Genomic DNA, 26505 nt, shown 5'->3' with positions numbered 1-26505 from the left:
CAGCCTCCTGAGTGGCTGGGATGACAGACGCATGTCACTATGACTGCTAGTTCTGTATCTGTAGTAGACAGGGTTTCATCACGTTGCTCAGGCTGGTCTTGACCTCCTGACCTCAGGTGACCTGCCCACCTCGATCTCCCAAAGTGCCGGGATTACAGGCATGAGCCACTACGCCCGGCTTGCTGTTTTTGAGCTTCACTTCTAGATAGCTGTTTTTTCCCCTCTACCTTCTCTCCCATTTCAATGTCTTCAGGACATGGGTCAACAGCACTAAGAATTCTTGGCCTCCCCTGTCAAACTCAGCAGGTTTAACGGTTTTCACATTCTTCTCTACTGCTCCCCTCTCATCTTTTCATACCTGCAGGAGGAACAGAATTTAAACTGGAAGTCAAGGTCATAAAATATGACAGTTGGTATGAATACTGCAGACCACACCACTCAATGTGAGTTTTGGTGTTTACTTCAGACAGGGCTGCAGTGCAGTGGCACAATCTCACTGCAACCTCAGCATCCCAAGTAGCTGGGATTACAGGCATATGCCAATCCACCCAGCTAATTTTTTGTACTTTTAGTAGAAACGGGGTCTCACCACACTAGCCAGGCTAGTCTCAAACTCCTAACCTCAGGTGATGCACCCGCCTGGGCCTCCCAAAGTGCTGAGATTACAGGTGTGAGCCACCATGCCTGGCAAGAGCTAAATCTTAGTAGAGACAGGGTTTCAACATGTTGGCCAGGCCGGTTTCCAACTCCTGACCTCAAGTGATTCGCCTGCCTTTGCCTCCCAAGTGATAGCATGACAGGTGTGAGCCACCTCTCACCTGGCTTTCAGACCTTTATATAATAATTCTTATTCCCCCTGGAATCATAATTTTATGACTCATGGACTCTCAAAAATATCACCAAGGGCCAGGAGCAGTGGCTCACGCCTGAAATCCAGCACTTTGGGAGGCAGAGGTGGGTGGATCACCTGAGGTCAGAAGTTAAGAGACCAGCCTGGTCAATATGGCGAAACCCCATCTCTAATAAAAATACAAAAATTAGCCCTGGTGGCACATCGCAGTAATCCCAGCTCTGAGGAGGCTGGGGCAGGAGAATCTCTTAAACCCAGGAGAGAGGCTGCAGTGACTTGAGATGGCACCATTGCACTCTAGTCTAGGGAACAAGAAAAAACTCCAAAAAAAAAAAAATCACCAGTGAGGCCAGGCGCAGTGGTTCACACCTGTAATCCCAGCGCTTTGGGAGGCTGAGGCAGGCCAATCATCTGAGGTCAGGAGCTCAAGACCAGCCTGGCCAAAAGGGAGAAGCCCCATCTTTACTAAAAATATAAAAATTAGCTGGGCATGATGCAGGTGCCTGTAGTCTCTTAGTGACAGAACAAGACTCTGTCTTAAAAAAAAAAAAACGAAATATGGCCGGTGCTGTGGCTCACACCTGTAATCCCAGAACTCTGGAAGGCCGAGGCAGGCGGATCACCTGAGGTCAGGAGTTTGAGACCAGCCTGACCAACATGGAGAAACTGATCTCTACTAAAAGTACAAAATTAGCTGGGTGTGGTGGCACATGCCTGTAATCCCAGCTACTCGGGAGGCTAGCTAGGGCAGGAGAATCACTTGAACCTGGGAGGTGAAGGCTGTGGTGAGCCTAGATCGTGCCATTGCACTCCAGCCTGGACAAGAGCAAAACTCCATCTCAAAAACAATACACACACACACACACACACACAAATACAGATATAGATTCAAAATCACCATTGATTCATCCTTTTTTTTTTTTTAAGACGGAGTTTCGCTCGTTACCCAGGCTGGAGTGCAATGGTACGGTATTGGCTCACCTCAACCTCGACATCCTGGGTTCAGGCAGTTCTCCTGCCTGAACCTCCTGAGTAGCTGGGATTATAGGCACTCACCACCAAGCCCAACTAATTTTTTGTATTTTTAGTAGAGACGGGGTTTCACCATGTTGATCAGGATGGTCTCAATCTCTTGACCTGGTGATCCACCCGCCTCGGCCTCCCAAAGTGCTGGGATTACAGGCTTAAGCCACCTCGCCCTGCCAATTAATCCCATTTTTAATAAGCATCCACAGAGCTTGTATAACTTTATCTATATGGCTGTAGGCTGCTGAAGGCACACACCGCCTATTCCCTAAGCATAAAGATTTAGCTCTTGCCCCATGCAGTGGCTCATGCCTGTAACCCCAGCACTTTAGGAGGTCAAGGCGGGTGTATCAACAGAGGTAAGAAATTTGAGTCCAGCCTGGCCAGCACGGTGAAGCTTCGTTTCTACTAAAAATACAAAAAATGAGCTGGGCGTGGTGGCAGGTGCCTGTAATCCCAGCCACTTGGGAGGCTGAGGGAGGAGACTTGCTTGAACCCGGGAGGCTAAAGCTGCAGTCAGTCGAGGTCATGTCACTGCACTCCGCTTGGGCAGCAGAAGCAAAACTCCATCTCAAAACAACAGCAACAACAAGATTTAGCTCTTCTGTGAAAAATATTCAAAGATTACTTTTTCCAAAAGATCACCAAGCCAAACATTTGGCCATATTTTTATTTACTACATATACTATAAACATATACAATACATGCTACAAAAAAAAATTTTTTTTTAAAATTTAACTGTCAAGAAAGTGTATAGTGTTATAATACAATGGCACATGTTTATACTTTATTTCAAATTGGTTTGCTTATCACCTATTTCAAACCGTTAATAGTGAAATGTTACTTGTGGATAATTAAAAATTATCTATTTGCATTATTAACAATAAACAATTCCAACAAATTAATAAGAATTAACCATGTCAAATATTAGTATTCAAAAAACGGGATTTGCAGAAATGATTATATAAAATATAGCAGCCAATTTCGGTTTACTTTGCCAGTAGGATTTCAGCATTTGCTCTTTTTTTGGAAGACATATGTAAGACATCCTTTGATTTCTTGAGGTGCAGGAACTGCCACATGCAGCCCAATCGAACCCAGCAGTTCATCAGGGGCTCTGGACCACGCCCACTGAGGGGCCTCAGGACGTGAGTGGCGCTGCATGCTCCGCTGAGATTATGTATGATGAAAAGAGACACGACAAGCCAAGACCAAAGTGGAAGGAAAAGAAAATACAAACATTCAAATCAGTTGTGACGAGGCTTTTCTACAAATATTTTAGATGGCATACTTTCAGGAAAACAAGATTTAGGTGTATCTCGATTTTACAGTATCTATGCTCTAACTGGAAAGTTAACAAAGCAGTCAGATGGATGACATCTAGTATCAGGGATTTGTTCACTCAACATTACTGAGCACCCACTGTGTGCAGAGCACTGTGCTAATGTCTTTATCAAGCATTACCTTAGTGTGAGGTAAAAATATATTAAATTAGTGTCAACGCATCAGTCTGCTTGTGGCCATGTGGGGATCCTGTGCCACGAAACCAGCTTCTCAGTCTCCTCATTCATTCAGGCACGTGCATGCTGACTGTGTGTCAGGCAATGCGCCAGTCCCTGGGATACCATGATTTGTTGAATGTTCAAAGAATGCTAATTTATCATATTCACCTATGCAGAACAATTAGAAAGGTAGATTCTCCTTCCAAAATGAGGTCCAAAGGTGTTTCTATTGTCATACCATACCATAGACCAGTAAGTGCCTTTACGGACTGAGAACTCACTTGGAAGTTTCATGCCGTGGTCTAAATTGCCTAGATCATTTTTGGTCTCATCTGTCTATTTTTTGGAGCACCTGACCCCATATAAATCATTCCATACTTAAATGGGTTTGTAAACAAAACCTGAACATGAACAGAAAGAACCAGAAATGAAGGCAGTTTATAATGTAATGTACTTCAATAGCATCACTCTGCCCATAAGACGTGAGGGATACGTAAGTAACTCACGATTGCTTCTAACACTTTTCAAAGCACTAACCCTACCCCAAACTCATTTAATACTAACTTGACTTTCATACAAGTTGCACAGAATACAGAGGGCAGAATTTGGCCTCAAAACCTTCCACGGACTATTAGAGGTGATTGGTCCTTCCACTCCAAGCAGAACCTAAGAATTCCAAGAGTCTCCTGATAGGATACTGGTACTCGGCAGAAACGGCCCTGTTGGATCCCATTAGTTAAGACTCTGTTGAGCTGCTGTAGAAGGGTGACCTACCACGACCCTTTTGGGAAAGGCAGAGAGCTGGGAGACTGGCTGTCCACTTAGTGAATCCAACACTGCCTTAAAGCTATGCACTGAATAAAGTACTCGGTACATCCTGCTTGTCACCTGGAATGAAAATACAAACTCACCTTAGGAATTAACCTACTTACAGGTTTGGGGGAAAAGAATGACAAGGGCTAAAAGAATCTCAAGAAATAGTATGAAGCACTGACTAAGAAGGAAGACAAATGCTTCTAGTAGTGTTCTTAGAATTCTTAGGGTCTGCAGTGTCACAATGAGTCATACAATGGTCACGTTCCATAAATGAAAGCAGTCCTGCTCCATACTATTCACACGGTGCATGATTACTTCGTGGGAGTAGAAGGGAACAGTCTGTTGCCATTCGACAGTATGGTTCCAGAATGAAAACAGAACCACTGAATAAATCAGGGTAAGCAGTGTGTAACTCTTTCCTGTCCGTCGGTTTTCCACAGGTGATCTGCACTGCCTGAAAGGAGGCAAGACACCTCTCCCTCCTGATACACACAGGCACCGCCACTACCTCCTCAAATCGCCAATTCAGAAGCTAACACACAGCCCTCCAGTTCGTACCCTGAATGTGCTAAGTAAGACTAGGAATGGAGTTGTTCAGTCTAAAAAAGATCACAGGTAACAGAATGCTTATATAAACAAGACTGCTTTTGACATCTGTAAGAAAATTGTATAGATGGCAGTTAGAAAAAAAAAGATTGTTCCCATGTGTCAGCAAAACTGTTGAGCTCTACTCAGCTGAAGTCCTCATCGGGATTCTGTTGATCCAGCAGACGAACATGTGTGAAAGGGAAGTGACCTCGTTTGCCATTGCACTCCCCTTCCCACTGACCACTCACATTAATCTTCGTAACCTTTACCAGCTCACCGACCTGCAGGAGGAGAATAAGGACAGCACTTTATTTCTGGTTAGGAATGCAGCGGACAAACTCCATTCTCTGCTCAGGCATACCCTGCCCATGTGATCACTCTAGGGATGTCACAGAAATGGCCATTTGCTGCCTCCCCAGCCCCAGCCACCAGACTGATTACTTGTGGTTAATGCAGGCAGAAGGAAGAAGTGTTTTTAGCAGTGCAGAAAAACACAGAGAATACAGAAAGTAAAAGAGGATCCCAGATAATGATACTTTTTGATTAAAAAAGAATGATAATGAATGGAAATCCCAAGCATCTCTACATGAGCAATCCTGGTGTCAGTGAGCTCGCTAGTGTTCCCTTTCTTTGTACTCACTGCCCTCAGCATTCCACCTGCCTGCAGGCCCTGTCCCAGGACAAGCAGCCTTTCCCTCTTTGGCATGTGGTAGCAACACAATCCCGCCACCCACTAGCACACACACATCCTGGCCTGTTGCTGCTTGCATAGCATCAGCGATCACGGCAAGCATATATGTTATGTGGTCCTAGAAAATCCTGTGTTCCTATCACTCCTGACCAAAGCAAGCCTTTTCCCGTATGGGCAGGTAGAGGCCAAAACTCCAAATCCAATTAGCTTCCTGAGAGACCCCGACCTAATTCTGCCAGCTCTATTTGACAAGCTACTGCCCGCCCTGCCAGCAATCCCACCCTCAGACAGACCTTGAGGCTCCCTCAATGCCCCTTGCTACCCAAGCATTACCCAATGAGGGGATAAAAAAACAACTATGGTTGGGCGCAGTGGCTCATGACTGCAATCCCAGCACTTGCTGACCTTGACACAGGTGGATGGATTCCCTCAGCTCAGAAGTTTGAGACCAGCCCAAGCAACATGGTGAAACCCGTCTCTACAAAAAATACAAAAATTATCCTTACAAATGGCTAGCTTAAAAATAAATTTTAAAAAATATACTGGGTGTGGTGGTGGCTGCCTATAGTCCCAGCTACTTGGGGGGCTGATGTGAGAGAATTGCTTGAGCCCAGGAGGCAGAGGTTGCAGTGAGCCGAGATTGCGTCACTGCACTCCAGCCTGGACAACAGAGCCAGACCCTGCCTCAAAAAAAACAAAACAAACAAAAAATCCCTATTGTTTTGTCACGTATTTATAAAATGTCTCTTGTTGCAAAATGAAATATGAAGTTCTAACAATCTACGATATACTACGAAACTTAAGAGGTCAACCTGATGAATGAATTCACCATGTGAGATACTAAATACTAAACGGTGAGATAAAGTCTCAGATGTCACTGGACTAAAGAGTTTTTTTTTGAAGGCTGGGCGCGGTGGCTCAAGCCTGTAATCCCAGCACTTTGGGAGGCCGAGGCGGATGGATCACGAGGTCAAGAGATCCAGACCATCCTGGTCAACATGGTGAAACCCTGTCTCTACTAAAAATTACAAAAAATTTGCTGGGCATAGTGGCGCGTGCCTGTAATCCCAGCTACTCAGGAGGCTGAGGCAGGAGAATTGCCTGAACCCAGGAGGCGGAGGTTGCGGTGAGCCGAGATCGCGCCATTGCACTCCAGCCCAGGTAACAAGAGCGAAACTCCATCTCAAAAGAGTTTTTTTTGGTTGTTGTTTTTTTTTTTTTGAGATGAAATTTTGTTCTTGTTGCCGAGGCTGGAGTGCAATGGCGCGATCTCAGCTAACTGCAACCTCTGCCTCCCGGGTTCAAGCGATTCTCCTGACTCAGCCTCCCGAGTAGCTGGGATTACAGGCGTACACCACCATGCCCGGCTAATTTTGTATTTTTAGTAGAGACGGGTATTCTCCATGTTGGTCAGGCTGGTCTTGAACTCCTGACTTCAGGTGATCTGCCCGCCTCGGCCTCCCAAAGTGCTGGGATTACAAGTAGGTGTGAACCATTGTGCCCACCGTCTAAAGAGTTTTATGATTGGCCGGGCGTGGTGGTTCACACCTGTAATCCAAGCACTTTGGAGGCCAAGGCGGGTGGATCACCTGAGGTTGGGAGTTCAAGACCAGCCTAACATGGTGAAACCCCATCTTTAAAAAAAAAAAAAAAAATTTTATGATTACCCTTTAGGTAACAATATTTGAATTCTGAGCATGCTCTGTTCATTTGGTTTTATTAAACCAACTATTACTTACTGAATTATTATATAGTATAGTAGAGGGCATTCTTTTTTTTGAGACAGAGTTTCACTCTCGTTGCCAAGGCTGGAGTGCAATAGCACAATCTCGGCTCACTGCAATCTCACCTCCTGGGTTCAAGCGATTCTCCTGCCTCAGCCTCCTGAGTAGCCAGGATTATAGGCATGCACCACCATCCCCGGCTTTTTTTTTTTTTTTTTTTTTCCGAGACAGAGTCTCGTTCTGCCGCCAGGTGCCAGGCTGGAGTGCAGTGGCACAATCTCCACTGCACTCTGCAACATCTGCCTCCCGGGTTCAAGCAATTCTCTTGCCTCAGCCTCCCAAGCAGCTGGGACTACAGGCGCGTACCACTACGCCCAGCTAATTTTTTTATATTTTAATAGAGATGGGGATTCACTATGTTGGCCAGGATGGTCTTGATCTCTTGACCTCGTGATACGTCCGCCTCGGCCTCCCAAAGTGCTGGGATTACAGGCGTGAGCCACCGCGCCCAGCTATTTTTTTGTATTACTCGTAGATACAGGGTTTCACCATGTTGGCCAGGCTGGTCTCGAACTCCTGACCTCAGGTGATCCACCTGCCTCAGCCTCCCAAAGTGTTGGGATTACAGATGGGAGCCACTGTGCCAAGCCAAGGGGATTTTATATTTTGTAATATAATAGTTTATGTTAAAATACCAAGTACTTTTTAACCTCATAATAATCCTGCAATACAGTAACTATTTTCATTTTACAAATGAAAAGACAGCAGTTTAGAGAAATCACATGATATATGTGAGGTAGCCCAGTTAGTGACGGGGCTGGGAATTTGAGCCCAGCACTACCTGGCTCCAAAGCCCATTTATGCTTTTTTGAGACAGGGTCTCACTTGTCACTCAGGCTGGAGTATAGTGACACCATCACGGCTCACTGCAGCCTGTAACTCTTGGGCTCAACTGATCCTCCCACCCTAGCCTCCCAAGTAGCTGGGACTACAGGCACACGCCACCATGCCCAGCTAATTACAGGCATGAGCATCTGCACCATTTATGCATTTTATATAGTATCAGAAACTTTCAAATTATGCTCCTGGGGCTGCACTGGGTTCTCTAAAAACATCCGCAGACCACAGCCAACCTACGTCCAGGCACAGGCCTCTTCCAGGACCAGTGTGGCCTCACTCACAGACGGACAGTTTGCCTACTAGTCCCTCCGTTGTTTCCTAAATAACTCTCTGAAGATTACAGAGGCCTGGCCGGGCGCGGTGGCTCATGCCTGTAATCCCAGCACGTTGAGGCTGAGGCGGGCAGATCATAAGGTCAGGAAATCGACACCATCCTGATCATGGTGAAAGCCCATCTCTACTAAAATACAAAAAATTAGCCGGGTGTGGTGGCACGCGCCTGTAGTCCCAGCTACTCCAAGAGCTGAGGGACAATTGCCTGAATCTGGGAGACGGAGGTTGCAGTGAGCCGAGATCATGCCACTGTATCACTCCAGCCTGGTGAGAGAGCAAGCCTCCATCTCAAAAAAAAAAAAAAAAAAAAAAAAAAAAAAAAAAAAAAGGATTACAGAGGCCTAAAGTCATGGTATGGGTCATAGGATGCTGAGAAAAAAGGGACAGAGATAAGCAGATACGATACTGAAGCTGAGAAAAAGCAGCAGCTGCCCGGGCGCAGTGGCTCATGCCTGTAATCCCAGCACTTTGGGAAGCTGAGGTAGGGGGATGGCCAGAGCCCAGGATTTTGAGAGCAGCCCTGGCAATACAGTGAGACCTTGCCTTTACAATAAAACTAAAAATTAGCCAAGCATGCTAGTATGCGCCTATGGGCCCAGTTACTTGGGAGGGTGAGGTAAAAGGTCACCTGAGCCACCTGGGAGGTTGAGGCTGCACTCTAGCCTGGGCAACAAAGACCCTGTCTCAAAAAAGAAAAGCAGCTACATCTGCCTATATTGTGAAGATTAAGGCTGAGCACACGTGTAAAGGAAGGAGAGGAAGGGATGAATGGTGTGCTATTCTTATAAACAGATACAGTGGAAGTATGGATCTTTTGTGGAAGGTGGATCTTTAGAACACAGTCTTAAGTCTACCATAGCAAAATCTGTTTAATTACCTCTGCCTCCTGGGTTTAAGCAATTCCCCTGCCTCAGCCTCCTGAGTAGCTGGGGCTACAGGCATGTACCACCACTCCCAGCTAATTTTGTACTTTAGTAGAGACGGGGAGCCCTGTTGGCCAGGCTGGTATCAAATTATCCTTGTAGGCTGTTATCACCAGGGTTCTGTTCATTCCCAGCAATTTTGTTTGTACTTGTGTTTATGTTTGTTTGGGACAGAGTCCCAACTGTCACCCAGGCTGGAGTGCAGTGGTGCCATCTCGGCTCACTGCAGCCTCTGCCTCCTGGGTTTAAGCAATTCTCCTGCCTCAGCCTCCTGAGTAGCTGGGGCTACAGGCATGTACCACCACTCCCAGCTAATTTTTGTACTTTAGTAGAGACGGGGAGCCCTGTTGGCCAGGCCAGTGTCAAACTCATGACTTTAGGTGATCTACCTGCCTTGGTCTCCCAAAGTGTTGGATTACAGGAGTGAGCCACTGTGCTTGGCTGGCCAGCAATTTTAGAATTCAAAGTTTCTCATATCTGGGCAGGATCCTGTGGCTCACACCTGTAATACCAGCACTCTGAGAGGGCAAGGAGAGAAGATCACTTGGACTCAGGAGTTCAAGACCAGCCTGGGCACCACAGTGAAAACTCATTTGTACAAAAAATAAAAAAATTAGCCGGGCATAGTAGTGTGCGCCTGTGGTCCCAGCTACTGGAGAGGCTAATGTGGGAGGATTGTTTGAGCCTGGGAGGCTGAGATTACAGTGAGCTAAGATTGTGCCACTGCTCTCTAGCCTCGGCAACAGAGCAAGACCGTTTCAAAAAAAAAAAAAAGTTCTGGCATGTACCAGCCTGGCCAGGCTAGGCAACAATAGCAAGACCATGTCTCTTGAAAAACAAAAAAAAATTAGTAAGGCACCGTGCTGTGCACCTGCAGTTCCAGCTGCTCAGGAGACTGTGGCAAGAGCACCACCTGAGCCTGGGAGTTGGAGGTTGCAGGAGCCCAGACTGTGCCACTGCACCCCTACCCTGCATAACAGAGCAAGATTCGGTCTCAAAAGAAAAAAAAAATCTTGCAGTATTGTAAGTGAGACACCAGCTCCTTCAAATTAGACTGTTCCTTAGTGAATTACCTGTACTGCTGACCTGCCAGCTAGCAATTCTCCACCCTCTGCAAACACTCATGTACACACTTCGCACGTGTTACTGGAACTAATACCTCTGTGATACTATTCCCTGGCTATGTTAAGATAAATTACATTAAATGCAGCACTTCTTCCCCCACTTTTAGTATTTATCTGTACTGCCTGTTAAAAACTCATGTCACAGGCCGGGTACGGTGGCTCATGCCTATAATCCCAGCACTTTGAGGCTGAGGCAGGTGGATCACGAGGTCAAGAGATCAAGACCATCCTGGCCAACATGGTGAAACCCCGTCTCTACTAAACATACAAAAATTATCTGGGCGTTTGGCACACGCCTGTAGTCCCAGCTACTCCGGAGGCTGAGGTGGAAGAATCGCTCGAACTCGGGATGCGGAGGTTGCAGTGAGCTGAGACTGCGCCACTGTGCTCCAGCCTGGCGACAGAACAAGACTCCGTCTCAAAAAAATAAACAAACAAACTCATGTCACTTAAAGTGCCCTTCTGCTAGCTGGAGCTGGAATCATACGTCCCAGACCTGAAGAAAGAGAAACATGCTTGAGGGGATGTTTTTGACACTCAGGTCAAAAAATTTCAACTGCCTGAGCTGAGACTGCACCACTGCACTCCTGCCTGGGCCACAGAACAAGACTCAGTTTCAAAAGAAAAAAAAAATTAAACTGCTACTCAGATTAGGCTGTCCTCTATTTGGGAACTAAGGGGTCAGTTTCTTTCAAGAAGCTGGTCTGATGACTTAAGGCCTGACTTCTCTGCTAACATCCCCAATATTGGCTATATCTGAATCCGTTAATGTACTCATACGGGAAACACACCCAGGAGGCCAGGTACGGTGGCTCACCCCTGTAATCCCAGCACTTTGGGAGGCTAAGACAGGTGGATCATGAGGTCAGGAGTTCAAGACTAGCCTGACCAAGATGGTGAAACCTCACCTCTACTACAAATACAAAATACAATTAGCTGGGTATGGTAGCGGGCACCTGTAATCCCAGCCACTTGGGAGGCTGAGGTAGAGAATTCCTTGAACCTGGGAGACGGAGGCTGCAGTGAGCCGAGATCATGCCACTGCACTCCAGCCTGGGTGACAGAGCAAGAATCTGTCTTAAAAAAAAAAAAAAAAAGATACTTGTTATATTTTAGTCAGCTTTTCCAGGTGTTTTGTGGAAGGTGGATCTTTAGAACATAGTCTTAAGTCTACCATAGCAAAATCTGTTTAATTACCTCAATGTTATATTGTCTTTATTCTTAAGCATTCAAAGTGTAGTCTTGAATCACATCCCACGGAGCTCTAACAGGTGGAGGGCAGGGTGAAAAGTAGACCAGCCCACCCCTGCTGTTACCACAGAACCACATCAATTTCTCAAAACGTAGGGCAAAAGCTGCTGATGTGCCTCCAGATCTTTTTTCTTTCAGCCTTCTAAGGGATAAATGAGTAGGGATTCCTATGAGGCAAGATGTTGCTGGGGAAAGTATTTATGTGCAAATTAGACCTTCGGACTGTATGAGAACTATCTTTAATGTACAGATTCTCTTGGTTCTATCTTACAGAGGAAAGCCACACCAAAATCCAAAACTTCTTTTTATGCCAGGTGTGACGGCATGCACCTGCAGTCTCAGCTACTTGGGGGATGGAGGGAGATGACCCCTTAAGCCCAGAAGGTTTTTTCTTTTTGAGATAGGGTATTGCTCTGTTACCCAGGCTGGAGTGCAGTGGCACAATCTTGACTCACTGCAAACTCCGCCTCCCAGATTCTCCTGCCTCAGCCTCCTGAGGAGATAAGATTATAGGTACACGCCACCACACTTGACTACTTTTTGTATTTTTAGTGGAGACCGGGTTTCACCACGTTGGACAGGCTGGTCTGAAACTCCTGACCTCAAGTGATTCATCCACCTCAGCCTCCCAAAGTGCTGGGATTACAGGCTTGAGCCACCTTGCCCAGCTGAGCCCACGAGTTTGAGGGCTTCCTCAGCAACACAGTGAAACTGTCTCAAGAAAATGGAAAGGGAGAGAAAAGAAAAAATAAAAATAAAAGATTTAAAAAATTAAATAAAATAAAAATAAAAGAGAAAAGAAAAAGAGGCCACAGCTGGGGGGGGGGGGAAGGGCAGGGAAGGCGGGAAGGAAAAAGAAAGAAAAGGCCAGACGCAGTGGCTCATACCTATAATCCCAGTTCTTTAAGAGGCCCAAGCAGGACTGCTTGAAGTCAAGGGTTCAAGATCAGCCTAGGCTACAAAGCGAGACCCCATTGCTACAAAATTTAAAGTACAAAATTAGCCAAGTGCAGTGGCACATGCCTGTAGTCCCAGCTACTTGGGAAGCTGAGGTAGGAGGATCACAAGCCCAGGAGTTTGGGGCTGCAGTGAGCTGTGACTGGGCACCCTAGCTTGGGCAACAGAGCAATACCAGATCTGAAAAAAAAAGAGACAAATCTTTTCTTTACAATAGATCAGGTTCTTGGCAGAGAGGTTCAAATACCAGGGGATGAGATAATGGATATGCCATAACTGAAATAATTCAGATGTTTTTTTTCTTTGAGATGGAGTTTTGCTCTTTTTTTTTTTTTTTTGAGACGGAGTTTCGCTCTTGTTACCCAGGCTGGAGTGCAATGGTGCCATCTTGGCTCACCGCAACCTCCGCCTCCTGGGTTCAGGCAATTCTCCTGCCTCAGCCTCCTGAGTAGCTGGGATTACAGGCACGCGCCACCCTGCCCAGCTAATTTTTTGTATTTTTAGTAGAGACAAAGTTTCACCATGTTGACCGGGATGGTCTCGATCTCTTGACCTCATGATCCACTCGTCTCAGCCTCCTAAAGTGCTGGGATTACAGGCGTGAGCCACCACGCCCAGCAAATTTTTTGTTGTTGTTGTTATTGCATGAGAGCTTCTTATGTTGCTCAGGTTGGCCTTGAACTCACAGCCTTGCCTCCTCAAGCGCCAAGACAACTGGCTGGAGCCATCGCGGCTCCTGGAGTTTTGCTCTTGTTGCCCAGGCTAGAGTGCAATGGCACAATCTTAGCTCACTGCAACCTCTGCCTCTCTGGTTCAAGTGATTATCCTGCCTCAGCCTTCCAAGTAGTTGGGATTACAGGCATGCGCCACCATGCCCAGCTAATTTTGTATTTTTCTTTCTCTTTCTTTTTTAAGACATAGTATAGACCCAATAATTTTGTATTTTATTATTTTTTTGAGATGGCTTGTTGCCTAGGCTGTAGTGCAATGGCGCAATCTTGGCTCACTGTAACCTCTGTCTTCCGGGTTCAAGGGAGTCTCCTGCCTCAGCCTCTGGAATAGCCAGGATTATAGGCATGTGCTACCACACCCAGCTAATTCTTTATTTTTAGTAGAGACAGGGTTTCTCCATGTTGGCCAGGCTGGTCTCAAACTCCTGGACTCAGGTGATCCACCTGTCTCGGCCTCCCCAAAGTGATGACATTACAGGAGTGAGCCATCAGGCCTGGCCTGGTTCTAATTTTTAAATGGATAAAAAGGAAAAGTTGTAAGCAATCAATTGGGCTAATTAACCTGACCAAACAGCCTTTAAGTAAAAATACCTCAAGGAAGTTCTTATTAAAATTAAATAACCCGGCCGGGCGCAGTGGCTCAAGCCTGTAATCCCAGCACTTTGGGAGGCCGAGGCGGGTGGATCACGAGGTCAAGAGATCGAGACCATCCTGGTCAACATGGTGAAACCCCGACTCTACTAAAAATACAAAAAATTAGCTGGGCAGGGTGGCGCGTGCCTGTAAATCCCAGCTACTCAGGAGGCTGAGGCAGGAGAATTGCCTGAACCCAGGAGGCAGAGGCTGTGGTGAGCCGAGATTGTGCCATTGCACACCAGCCTGGGTAAACGAGCGAAACTCAAAAAAAAAAAAAAAAAAAAAAAAAAAAATTAAATAACCCTTTGTGCTTTTGGGGGTCTTTTTCCTGAAATGTTTAAAGCACATGAAATTCTCCTAAGGTCAAGAAGAGACAAATCCTAAAGGCAGTATAATGACTTTTGGGGGTCTTTTTCCTGAAATGTTTAAAGCACATGAAATTCTCCTAAGGTCAAGAAGAGACAAATCCTAAAGGCAGTATAATGACATTAGAGACCAGGGTTTCCTGTGGTCCACATGAGGCCTGAGTCTTCAGCAGTTTAGAAGAAGGGGTGGTGGCCGACTCTGGCTTGGAGGATAGAGGAAGAAGGCTGGAGAGGCGAGGTATTCTAAGAAAACTTGGCTCCATTAAGTGCAGTTGTTTCTCTAATTCAGAAATGGTCAGAATTGTGACTCCTGTTAATTCACTAAAGCATAATTCTCAAAGACCAGATCACGGAAGGTGGCGGGTTGCATACAGCTTTGAAACTTGGTGTACTACGACTACTTTTTTCTGAGGCTGGCTGGAGTGCAGTGGCACAATCACAACTCACTACAGCCTCGACCTCCCGGGCTCAACCATCCTCCCACCTCAGTCACTAGAGTATCTGGGACTACAGGAGTGTCACCACACTCGGCTAATTGCTGCACTGACCAGTTGCATGATGTTGCCCAGACGAGGGTGTCCTAATTCAAAGACAAAGACGGTGAAACCTAGTACCTGCCCCAGAACTGCTACAATCTTACAATACAGAGGAATGTACTCATCAGTGAATGTAGTAGTAACAGCAGTTCTAACACTACTAATTTCAAAATTCAAGTTATAAATAGGAAATAAAAATATTAACACCAATTACCAATGAACAAGAAAGAGTTCACACAGGACTTGAAGTACCTCACTACAGGAAAGAGACTGTTGAGTCTCGTCTGGTCCTCAGCCTCCTGATCTTATAATACATCCTTAGGGGCTTCTTACAGCTCTGTGGGATATGACTTTAGACTGCACTTTGAGTGCTTAAGAATAAGACAATATAGGCTGGGTGCGGTGGCTCACGCCTGTAATCCCAGTACTTTGGGAGGCTGAGGTGGGCGGATCGCTTGAGGCCAAGAGTTTGAGAGCAGCCTGGTCAATGTGGCAAAATCCCACCTGTACTAAAAATACAAAAATTATCCAGGCATGGTGGCACACACCTGTAATCCCAGCTACTTGGGAGGCTGATGCACAAGAACTGCTTGAACCCAGGAGGCAGAGTGCGATCACGCACTGCACTCCAGCCTGGGTGATAGAGTGAGACCCTGTCTCAAACAAACAAACAAAAAACAACAACAAAGAATCAAGACAATGTAACACTGAGGTATTTAAACACAGATTTTGCTATCAAGTAGAATGGTAGACTTAAGGCTAAATCCTAAAGGACCACCTTTCACAAAACACCTATAAGAGTTGACTGTAACAAGCACCTTTCTCTTCGCTTCTATAGGAAGCAAGTCCGACTGTGTGTGTGTGGAGTCATTCGTAAAGGCGAAATGTGATTACCACAGCACCTTTGCTCCCAAGGAACGTAAAAAGCCTGCCTGCTTCCCCAGCTCTGTGTAGTTTTCAAGGCTGTCATGATCCTGGTGCAGTGACAACTGAAACTGGTCCAGGAACAAAATATTACCCAGCTTATCTCCGCCAGTGAGTACCAGTGATGATGAGAACACAATCAGAACCCAAATGGCATTCACTTCTGGAATTCACTGTACTGGAGCCAGCACAGAATTCTGATTTTCTTTGCTGCTGCAACCCCAGGTGACGGCTTTTCTATGTCCCTACCACCAACCAGAAGAACATCAATGACTTAACATTCCTCTGATCCAGACATGCTGCAGGATTTCAGTGAGCTCAGGGCAGGAAGCACACACACATTCACAGACACGAGTCCAGGGAAAGCACATACAGAGAGGCACTACAGCAGCCCTGTCTTCCAACCTCCTGAGCTCAAGCCATTTTCCTACCTCAGCCTCCCAGGCAGTTAGGATCACAGGTGCACAACTCCACAGCTGGCTAAGTTTTCAAAAAGTTTTTTGTAGAGACCGGGTCTCACCAGGCTGGTTTCAAACACCTGGACTCCAGCAACCCTCCCGTCTCTGCCTCCGGAAGTGCTGGGATTACAGGCGTGAGTCACAGAGCCTGGCCACACATCAGCCTGTTGCTTCTGTAGCTTTACTGGAACACAGCAAGCTCCTTTGTTGTTTTATCTATGATTTCTTTCTTGCTACAATGGCAGAGTCGGGACATAGAATTTAAGGCCCTCAAAAACGTTTACAGAAAAGGTCAGCAGACAGTCCTTTAGGACCCAGACAGTCCTTCAAAGAGATGGAAACAAATAAGGACGATTCACCCTTAACTATTCACCTGCATGAGACTGGCATGGGTGGTACTGGTGGAGAGCTGCAGGTCTTTGAGATTTAACTGTCTACCTTCCACATGAGCAGAAAAAATACCCCACAGAATCCCAGGAGACAGGCCTTACCCTGGTTCTGGTGTGAGTCACAAAAGATCTCTAGCTTACCAGCTGATAATGCCTGAAACTAAGCTCCCCACCCGCTTGATGGGCGGTGACCGTATAGTACACACGTTTTAGCTCAACATAAAGACACATCTCTCAACAGGCCCGGCGCAGTGGCTCATGCCTGTAATCCTGGCACTTTGGGAGGCTGAGGCAGACGGATCACCAGCCTGGCCAACATGGTAGAACCCTATCTCTACTAAAAATACAAATATTAGCCAGGTGTGGTGGCATGCTACCGTAATCCCAGCTACTCAGGAGGCTGAGGCAAAGGCATCACTTGAACCCAAGAGGCAGAGATTGCAATGAGCTGAGATCGCACCACTGCACTCCAGCCTGGCAACAGAGCGAGACTCCATCTCAAAAAAAAAAAAAAAATTGTTTTTCTAAAAATGAATACAATCAACTTCATCTGAGTTTCCCAAACAGCAGTATCAGAGGCATCACGGTTGACTCACACAGATGCCACGAAGTATTCTAAATGTTTGAGGTAAACACAGTAATACCTGACATCTATCATGCCATGTGAACTACTAACTCAACGCAGTTCTCAATTTTCACATTAGCTCATGATATGTGCCTTCCAAAGATGTCATATCCTTGTGAAGCTCAGTTCTGGAAGCTGTGATGATTAAGAAAAAGCAAGGGCCGAGTGCGGTGGCTCACGCTTGTAACCCCAGCACTTTGGGAGGCTGAGGTGGGCAGATCATGAGGTCAGCAGTCAAGACCAGCCTAACCAACATGGTGAAACCCCGTCTCTACTAAAAATACAAAATATTAGCTAGGTATGGTGGTGTACACCTGTAATCTCAGCTACTGAGGAGATTGAGGCAGGAAAATTGCTTGAAGCCGGGAGGCAGAGGTTGCAGTGAGCCGAGATTGCACCACCACACTCCAGCCTGGGCGACAGAGCAAGACTCCATCTCAAACAAACTAACAAAAAAAACCAAGGACCTCCTGAAAAAAATATGAAACAGGAAATGAGGGTGGCAATGTTCAGTACAATCACAAAGTCTGAGAAAGTACACAGTGTCTAACAGATGTACACATCTCAATAGTTAAGTACTTACAGTTATTTAATAATACAGTAAGAATATAATTTGCTGGGTACAAAAACCTAAAAAGAATGAATACGATCTAGTATTTGATAGCACAAGAGGGTGACTACAGTCAACAATTACTGATGTATTCATTTGTTTAAAAATGACAGGGTCTCGCTCTGTCGCCCAGGCTGGAGTGTACTGGTGCAATCAAAATTCCCTGCAGTCAACCTCCTGGGCTCAAGCAATCCTTCCATCTCAGTCTCCCCAGTAGCTGGGATTACAGGCTCAGCCCACCACACCAGGTTACTTTTCGTATTTTCTTTAGAGATGTGGTTTCACCATGTTGCCCAGGCTGGTCTCAAACACTGTGGCTCAAACACCTGCCTCGTCCCCCCCCAAAGTACTGAGATTACAAGTGTGAGCCACTACACCCAGCCAACAATAATTCATTGTATAAAGAACTAAAAGAGTGGAATTGGAATGTTCCAAACACAAATGATGAGTGCTTGAGCTGAGATACCCTGCTGTGATTAGACACTGTATGCCTATTTCAAAGCATCATATGTATCTCATAAATATGTACACCTACTATGTACCCACAATTACACAAAAATTTTAAAAGGCTGGGTGTGGTGGCTCACACTTGTAATCCCAGCGCTTTGGGAGGCCAAGGTGGGTGGATCACAAGGTCAGAAGTTCAAGACTAGCCTGGCCAAGATGGTGAAACCCTGTGTCTCTACTAAAAACACAAAACTAGCCAGGCATGCTGGCAGGCGCCTGCAATCCCAGCTACTCAGGAGGCTGAGACACAGAACTGCTTGAACCCTAGAGGCAGAGGTTGCAGTGAGCTGAGACCATGCCACTGCACTCCAGCCTGGTGGGGACAAGGCAAGACTCCGTCTCAAAAAACATAAAAATAAATACAATTTTCTTCTAATTATGTTTATTATTTTTTAAAATGGCTAGTGAGTTATTAGAATACAAACATGTCGGTTGTAAAGACCTAGCTACTTAATGAACTGTGAGTTAGGTATTTCTTTTGGTCTTGGGGCACTATGAAATATTACTGAGACACTAGGGTTGCTGTGAACCAAGAAAGTTTGGTGCCTCTGAACTACACTGTTGTGGTTGATAGTTCCCCACTGAAGACATATTCAAACAGATGTTAAAAAATAATCTGGGCCAAGCACTGTGGCTCACGTCTACAATCCCAACACTTTGGGAGGCCCAGGCTGGAGGACTGCTTGAGCCCAGGAGTTTGAGACCAGCCTGGGCAACATGTTGAAACCCTGTCTCTATAAAAAAATATAAAAATTAGCCAGGCATAGTGGCACACACCCATCCTCTCAGCTACTAAGAAGGCTGAAGTGGGAAGATCACCATAGCCCCAGGGGTCAAGGCCACAATGAGCAGAAGCCGAGCCACTGCATGCCAGCCTGGGTGAGAGCAAGTCCTGTCTCAAAAACAAAAACAGCAACAACGAAAGGATATACCCTTTACTCCAATTCTCCATACACAGCTCAAAAGGCCTTCACAATTTTGGAGTAATACAGAGCTGATATACTCACTGCTGCACGTCACCAAGAACCCAAAGAATTTTACCTTCCCTATCTAAACCCTGAAGACCAGGTCCAAGCCTGAGAATACCCAGAGTGCACCCTAGTTCTCCTTAAGTCTCATCACCATCTATTCAAGGCAAAATGCCTGCTCAATCAGGGAACGAACTTACACAATTACTGCATTTAAAGAAAGAGTCAGGTAGGTGCAGTGGCTCACACCTGTCATCCCAGCACTTTGGGAGGCCGAGGTAGGCAGATCACCAGGTCAAGAGAAGACCGTCCTGGCCAACATGGTGAAACCCTGTCTCTACTAAAAATATATCAAATATTAGCTGGATGTGATGGTGGGTGTCTGAGTTACTCAGGAGGCAGAGGCAGGAGAATTGCTTGAACCAGAATCAGAGGTTGCAGTGAGCTGAGAACGCACCACTGCATCCCAGCCTGGGCGACAGAGCAAGGCTCCATCTCAACAACAAAAACAAACAATTCAAAACTTAGCTGGGTGCAGTGGGCCACGCTTGTAGTCCCAGCTACTCAGGAGGCTGAGGCACGATAATGGCCTGAACCTGAGAGGCAGAGTTTGCAGTGAGCCGAGATTATACCACTGCACTCCAGCCTGTCAACAGAGTGCGACTCTGACTCAAAAAATAATCAGCCGGGCACAGTGGCTCACACCTGAAATCCCAGTACTTTGGGAGGCCAAGGCAGGTGGATCATGAGGTCAGGTGTTCAAGACCAGCCTGACCAATATGGAGAAACTGCATCTCTACTAAAAATATAAAAATTAGCTGGGCATGGTGGTGGGCGCCTCTAACCTCAGCTATTCAAGAGGCTGAGGCAGGCAACTGCTTGAAGGAGGTTGCAGTGAGCCAAGATCACGCCACACTGTACTCTAGCCTATAGGACAGAACAAGACTGTGTCTCAAAAAAAGAAAAAATGTTCAGGCACAGTGGCTCATGTCTGTAATTCCAGCACTCTGGGAGGCTGAGGCAGGTGGGTCACCTGAGGTTCGGAGTTCAAGACCAGCCTGGCCAATATGGAAAAACCCCGTCTCTACTCAAAATACAAAATTAGCCAGGCAATGATCATAGCAAATATCCATGCAGAAAACATTCACCTGTGAGATGAGTGGCACACGCCTGTAGTCCCAGCTACTTGGGAGGCTGAGGCAGGAGAATCACTTGAAACTGGGAGGTGGAGGCTGTGGCAAGCCAAGATCATGCCACTGTACCCCATGCTGGGCAACATGAGCAAAACTTTCTCTCAAAAAAAAAAAAAAAGGGCCAGGAGCGGTGGCTCACGCCTATAATCCCAGCACTTTGGGAGGCCGAGGCGGGTGGATAACGAGGTCAAGAGATTGAGACCATCCTGGTCAATATGTTGAAACCCCGTCTCTACTAAAAATACAAAAGTTAGCTGGGCATGGTGGCACGTGCCTGTAGTCCCAGCTACTCAGGAGGCTGAGGCAGGAGAATTGCTTGAACCCAGGAGGCGGAGGTTGCAGTGAGCTGAGATTGCGCCACTGGACTCCAGCCTGGGTAACAAGAGTGAAACTCCATTTCTAAAAAAAAAAAAAAAAAAAAGTGTAATATAAAAATGAATGCCTGCATATCCTGCATATACAAGATAAGATTTGCCACAATACAAGCTCCAAAGGAACCACGAATCAAAAAGCTGAAATCTAAGATCAAACAATGAAAGATGCCTCTGTACTGTTCCAATGTTACTGTTCTCTCAGTATTTCTTCTTCACAGCACCAGTGTATCTGTGTCTGTTTAGTGTCTGTTTTCATCAACAGCTCCAGGATGGGGAAAATGGAGTCTGTCTTCCTCACTGTTACATTGTCCCAGAATATGTGACTGCTTTACCCACACAACTACAGTGGAGAGAGGACTATCTCTCCTTTGCTAACTAGTTAGTCCCTTCTGCCTATAGCTTTCTTCCCTACTAAAGAAATCTAGTGGGTGGAAAAAGGGAAAACATTTAATAACTTATGGTTTTTTTTTTTTCTTTTGAGACAGAATTTCGTTCTTGTTGCCCAGGCTGGAGTGCAATGGTACAATCGTGGCTCACCGTAACCTCTGCCTCCCGGGTACAAGCAATTCTCCTGCTTATTACAGGCGCCCACCACCATGCCCAGCTAATTTTTTTTTTTGAGACGGAGTTTTGCTCTTGTTACCCAGGCTGGAGTGCAATGGCGCGATCTCGGCTCACCGCAACCTCCACCTCCTGGGTTCAGGCAATTCTCCTGCCTCAGCCTCCTGAGTCGCTGGGATTACAGGCACGCACCACAATGCCCAGCTAATTTTTTGTATTTTTAGTAGAGACAGGGTTTCACCATGTTGACCGGGATGGTCTCGATCTCTTGACCTCGTGATCCATCCGCCTCGGCCTCCCAAAGTGCTGGGATTACAGACTTGAGCCACCGCGCCCGGCTAATTTTGTATTTTTAATAGAGATAGTGTTACTCCACATTGGCCAGGCTGGTCTCAAACTCCCGACCTCAGGTGATCTGCCTGCCTCGGCCTCCTGAAGCGCTGGGATTACAGGCGTGAGCCACCACACCCGGCCTAATAATTTATATTCTAATGAAAGACTCTGGTCACAGCAAATACACCATGCAGAAAACATCCATCCGTGAGATGACGGGGGTGGTTCTTGAAACACTGTTTTGTAAGTTTATTTATTAAAAAAAAAACAAAACTTTTTTTTTTTTTTGAGACTGTCTTGCTTTGTCTCCCAGACTGTAGTACAATGGCAAAAACATGGCTCACTACCACCTCAACCTCCTGGGCTAAAATTATCCTCCTGCCTCAGCTTCCCAAGTAGTTAGCCTGGCATACCACCATACCAGGCTAATTTTAAAATATTTTGTGGCCGGGTACGGTGGCTCAAGCCTGTAATCCCAGCACTTTGGGAGGCCGAGGCGGGTGGATCATGAGGTCAACAGATCGAGACCATCCTGGTCAACATGATGAAACACCGTCTCTACTAAAAATTACAAAAAATTAGCTGGGCACAGTGGCGCGTGCCTGTAATCCCAGCTACTCAGGAGGCTGAGGCAGGAGAATTGCCTGAACCCAGCGGGCGGAGGTTGCAGTGAGCCGAGATTGAGCCATTGCACTCCAGCCTGGGTAACAAGAGCGAAACTCCGTCTCAAAAAAAAAAAAAAAAAAAAAAAAAAAAATATTTTGTAGAGACAGGGTCTTGCTACATTGCTCTGGCAGATCTGGAAATCCTGGCATTAAGTGATCCTCCCATCTAGGCTTCCTAAAGTGCTGGGATTATAGGCCTCTTATTTAGAAACAGAGACTGTCGCCCAGGCTGAAGTGCACTGGCGTGATCTCAGTTCCCTGCAACCTCCATCGCCCCGGTTCAAGAGATTTTCACAGCTCAGCCTCCCGACTAGCTGGGACTACAGGCGCATGCTACTACACCTGGCTAATTTCTGTATTTTTAGTAGGGACGGAGTTTCACTATGTTAACCAGGCTGTTCTCAAACTCCTGACTTCAGGTGATCGAGCCATCACACCTGGCCAAATTTATTTTTTTTGAAGCATTGAAATGCTTTCTTCAAAGAAAATCTTAGGGACCTTACTATATAAGACAATTAGAAACAAGGTGCAGGCCGGGCGTGGGGGCTCATGCCAGTAACCCCAGCACTTTCGGAGGCCAAGACAAGTGGATCGCAAGGTCAGGAGTTTGAGACCAGCCTGACCAACATGAAGAAACTCAGGAGGCTGAGGCAAGTGAACAGGTTGAACCCAGGAGGAGGAGGCTGCAGTGAGCTGAGATCTCGCCACTGCACTGCAGCCTGGACAACAGAGCGAGACTCCATCTCAAACCAACAACAAGACACCCAAAAAGGAAAACTTACTAAGATCATAAACTAGCTTTCTACTCAAATCTTTATTTGTAAGATGTGTACTTCACAGCAGGGAGAGAAGCGCAACCATTTTTCTGAGCAGTAAGGCCTCTAATCAAAGCAGGCATGATTAAACCTCTTGGAGAAAGGAAATGCAAACAGAAGCAGAATTAATGAGATAACTAGTTTCTCCTGGGTGTCAGCCGCCTTGTTCTGTGTTTTTTTTTTTTCCTTTTTTGAGACAGCCTCAGTCACCCAGGCTGGAGTGCAGTGTTGTGATCTCGGCTCACTGTAGCCATGGCCTCTCAGGTTCAGGTGATCCTGCCTCCTCAGCCTCCTGAGAAGCTGGGACCACAGGCGTGACACAAGGCACATGTCATCAGCCCGGCTCATTTTTTGTAGAGACAGGGTTTTGCCATGTACCTACACTGGTCTCCAACTCCTGAGCTCAAGTGATCTGTCCACCTTGGCCTCCCCCAAGATGATGGGATTCTAGGTATGAACTGCCATGCCCGGCCTTTGTTCCATGTTTTCATACTTACTTCAACCCACTGTTAACAAAGTCTGTAATAAATGTCAAGAGTTTTATCTAGTGACTCAGAAAAGCCAGATAAAAATAAAAAGCCGGGCGCGGTGGCTCACGTCTGTAATCTCAGCACTTTGGGAGGCCGAGGCAGATGGATCACGAAGTCAAGAGATCGAGACCATCCTGGTCAACATGGTGAAACCCCGTCTCTACTAAAAATACAAAAATTAGCTGGGCATGGTGGTACGTGCCTGTAGTCCCAGCTACTCAGGAGGCTGAGGCAGGAGAATTGCCTGAACCCAGGAGGCGGAGGTTGAGGTGAGCCGAGATCGCACCATTGCACTCCAGCCTGGGTAACAAGACCGAAACTCCGTCTTAAAAAAAATAAATAAATAAAATAAAGAGAAAGAAAAAAGAATCACATCCATCATATGTACAGCACCATGCTGGATGCTCATCTGAACTTAAGGGAAAACCTGAAGCTAGAAATGTATTTTCCTTACCCTCCAAACAATAGTAGTGCTAACCCCAGATGACATACATTCACTTCTCATCAAAGCTAGGACTACAGGTACACGACCATGCCTGACAACTTTTTAACATAGGCTAAAAAAGCCTTTTTAAAAAGCCCTTTAGCAGAGTCTGCACACCTCGAATAGGCTAAAAGCCATAGGGATCTCACTATGTTTCCCAGACTGGTCTTTAACACCTGTTCTCAAGTGGTCATTCTGCCTCGGCCTTCCAAAGTGCTAGGATTACAGGTGTGAGCCACTGTGCCCAACCTGTACTAGCTTTTACACTGAACCATCAGCTCTTCTGAAAAGGAAGGAAGGGAGAGAGGAAGAAAGGAAGGAGGTGAGGGACAAAGGTGTGAGTGCGAAAGAGAATTAACATGATGTAACGGCTGGCCAGAAGGAAATGGGCTATCAAAGATACTTCACCAGCAAAAGGCAAAAATTAATTCCTCAGGAAGAACTGGCTTCTTGTGTGTGAAATGATTTAACAACAAAGACCACGTGTAGCTGCTGCTCCTCCTTGGAATGAGCAGCTTTTGGTCTCAATCTCTACACACCTCGATAGGCCTCACTGTTTCCTCCTGGGTTCTTAATGAATGCACACAGTTAGTGGCAAGGAACTTCATTGCCCCCTGAAGCAAAACATGTTTTTGTGGGAAAATTCCAAGTTAAGTGCTTTGCTAGAGACCACTTCTTACACCCAAATCCATCTGAACCCACCTTCTTTCAGACAACGACAAACAGAAAGCAAGAGACAGGTGAGAGTGCAGATGAGGAAAAGCATTTGAGGTTAATTCTGTGAATTCAGGTGGTATGAAAGTAGTCCACGTGTATTTAGTAGAGCAATTAAGAACATTCAGTTACACAGTTTTAAGCTTACTCATTCCCCAACAGGTTTTCTACAAAAAAGAGAAAACCCAACATTCAATGCCAACATCAGTACTTAACGGCTTGACATCTGCAACATCCCAGTGCTGCCGAGTCAGCGTTCCTACAAAGCTCTAAGAGGACCGAAGCCCTGCGGCAGATCTCTTCCTTCTACGTTTTGCACATTATGTACCTCCAAAGCCAAGGCTGTCTTGTCGTAGGCATTGGGGACTCGCTTCTGGATAACCCTGGCATATATGGGCCCATTCTGGAGGTTAGGAAGCGGAGTGTTGACGCTGGGTTGCGCATAGGGCCCCGGCTCCGGCCCACCCAGTGGCTGCGGGTGGGAACCCTCCTGGTTACCTCCAATCAGAGCCGACACTGAGGCGGAGGCAGGTCTATACTTCTCGACGTAAGGGACCGGGATCATCCCCCTCTTGCCTTCGCTGTCCTCCGCATTCCACCACTGCTCTTCAGGCTTATCCCGGATTCTCAGGATGTCTCCTTTCTTAAAGGGAAGATCTTCTTCATCATTCCCATTAAAGTCAAAGAGGGCTCGCACATACTCCGCCTCCTCCTGCCTGAGAATCACTCCACTACCCTGCCTGGATCTGGAAACCGGTTCTATCAACGTTGTAGTGTCCAAATAGTGTATTTTGTAGAATTCCAGTAAAGCAGGCAATGAATCGAACTCTTGATCTCCTATTCGGAGTCTGGAGGGGCTCACCCCTGGAAAAAACAGAGCAGGGTGTTATTTACTGATGTACTACACTGGAGACTAAATGCAGATTTTATTTTTCTTTTTCAGAGTTGGGATCTCACTATGTCACCCAGGCTGGTCTGGACCTCCTGGGCTCAAGCGATCCTCTCACCACAAACTCCTAAGTAGAGGGGACTACAGGAGCTCACCACTGTGCCTGGCCAAAATGGAGATTTTATGCCTGCCCCATACACGTTTAGTCAAGATTTAATCAGCAAAAAAAACTAGAAAAGATAACCCCTTCTCTTCATAACACACCAACATCACAGCTGGAAGCAGAAACACCCCTGGGAAGAAAGATGCCCATCACTCCCAGCCCCAGAGAAAGATCAAAGGCCAGGACAGATGAGGCCGCTCAGGACGTGCTCGAATCTCCTCAAAAATAGAGGGGCTTTTGGCGCATGCTCCAAATATGTTCTGCTGCCACCCCATTCACAGAGCAGCATAGGGCTCACGGTTCTGTTGCATCTACTTTTTTTTTTTTTTGAAACTGAGTCTCACTCTATT

The 26505-nt window shown here is 46.3% G+C and overlaps 1 protein-coding gene and 1 long non-coding RNA gene across 5 annotated transcripts in view; one reads left to right on the top strand and one right to left on the bottom strand.

The window, feature by feature from the left end:
• Window positions 1-2532: 2532 nt before the first annotated feature.
• Window positions 2533-26505, bottom strand: part of CRK (CRK proto-oncogene, adaptor protein) — a 38685-nt gene continuing 14712 nt past the window's right edge. The window contains exons 2-4 of one of the 4 annotated variants that reach the window (XM_035299442.3): window positions 25432-25967; window positions 5879-5951; window positions 2533-5063 (exon numbers count right to left, since the gene is read on the bottom strand). In XM_035299442.3, the coding sequence (XP_035155333.1) occupies window positions 5056-5063; window positions 5879-5951; window positions 25432-25967 (617 nt within the window). In that variant the 3' untranslated portion in view covers window positions 2533-5055. The remainder of the gene's footprint in view (window positions 5064-5878; window positions 5952-25431; window positions 25968-26505) is intronic. The other 3 variants (XM_017972215.4, XM_002747822.6, XM_003732875.5) reach the window with 3 other exon arrangements.
• Window positions 4489-25555, top strand: LOC144582541 (uncharacterized). Its single transcript, XR_013535439.1, has 2 exons — window positions 4489-4591; window positions 25266-25555. It is a non-coding gene; the product is annotated as an uncharacterized LOC144582541 (long non-coding RNA).

Source organism: Callithrix jacchus, chromosome 5 (assembly GCF_049354715.1).
Source record: "Callithrix jacchus isolate 240 chromosome 5, calJac240_pri, whole genome shotgun sequence".
Taxonomy (NCBI): domain Eukaryota; kingdom Metazoa; phylum Chordata; class Mammalia; order Primates; family Cebidae; genus Callithrix; species Callithrix jacchus.
The sequence above is the reverse complement of the archived record's forward strand: the minus strand, read 5'-3'. Positions and strand labels throughout refer to the sequence as shown.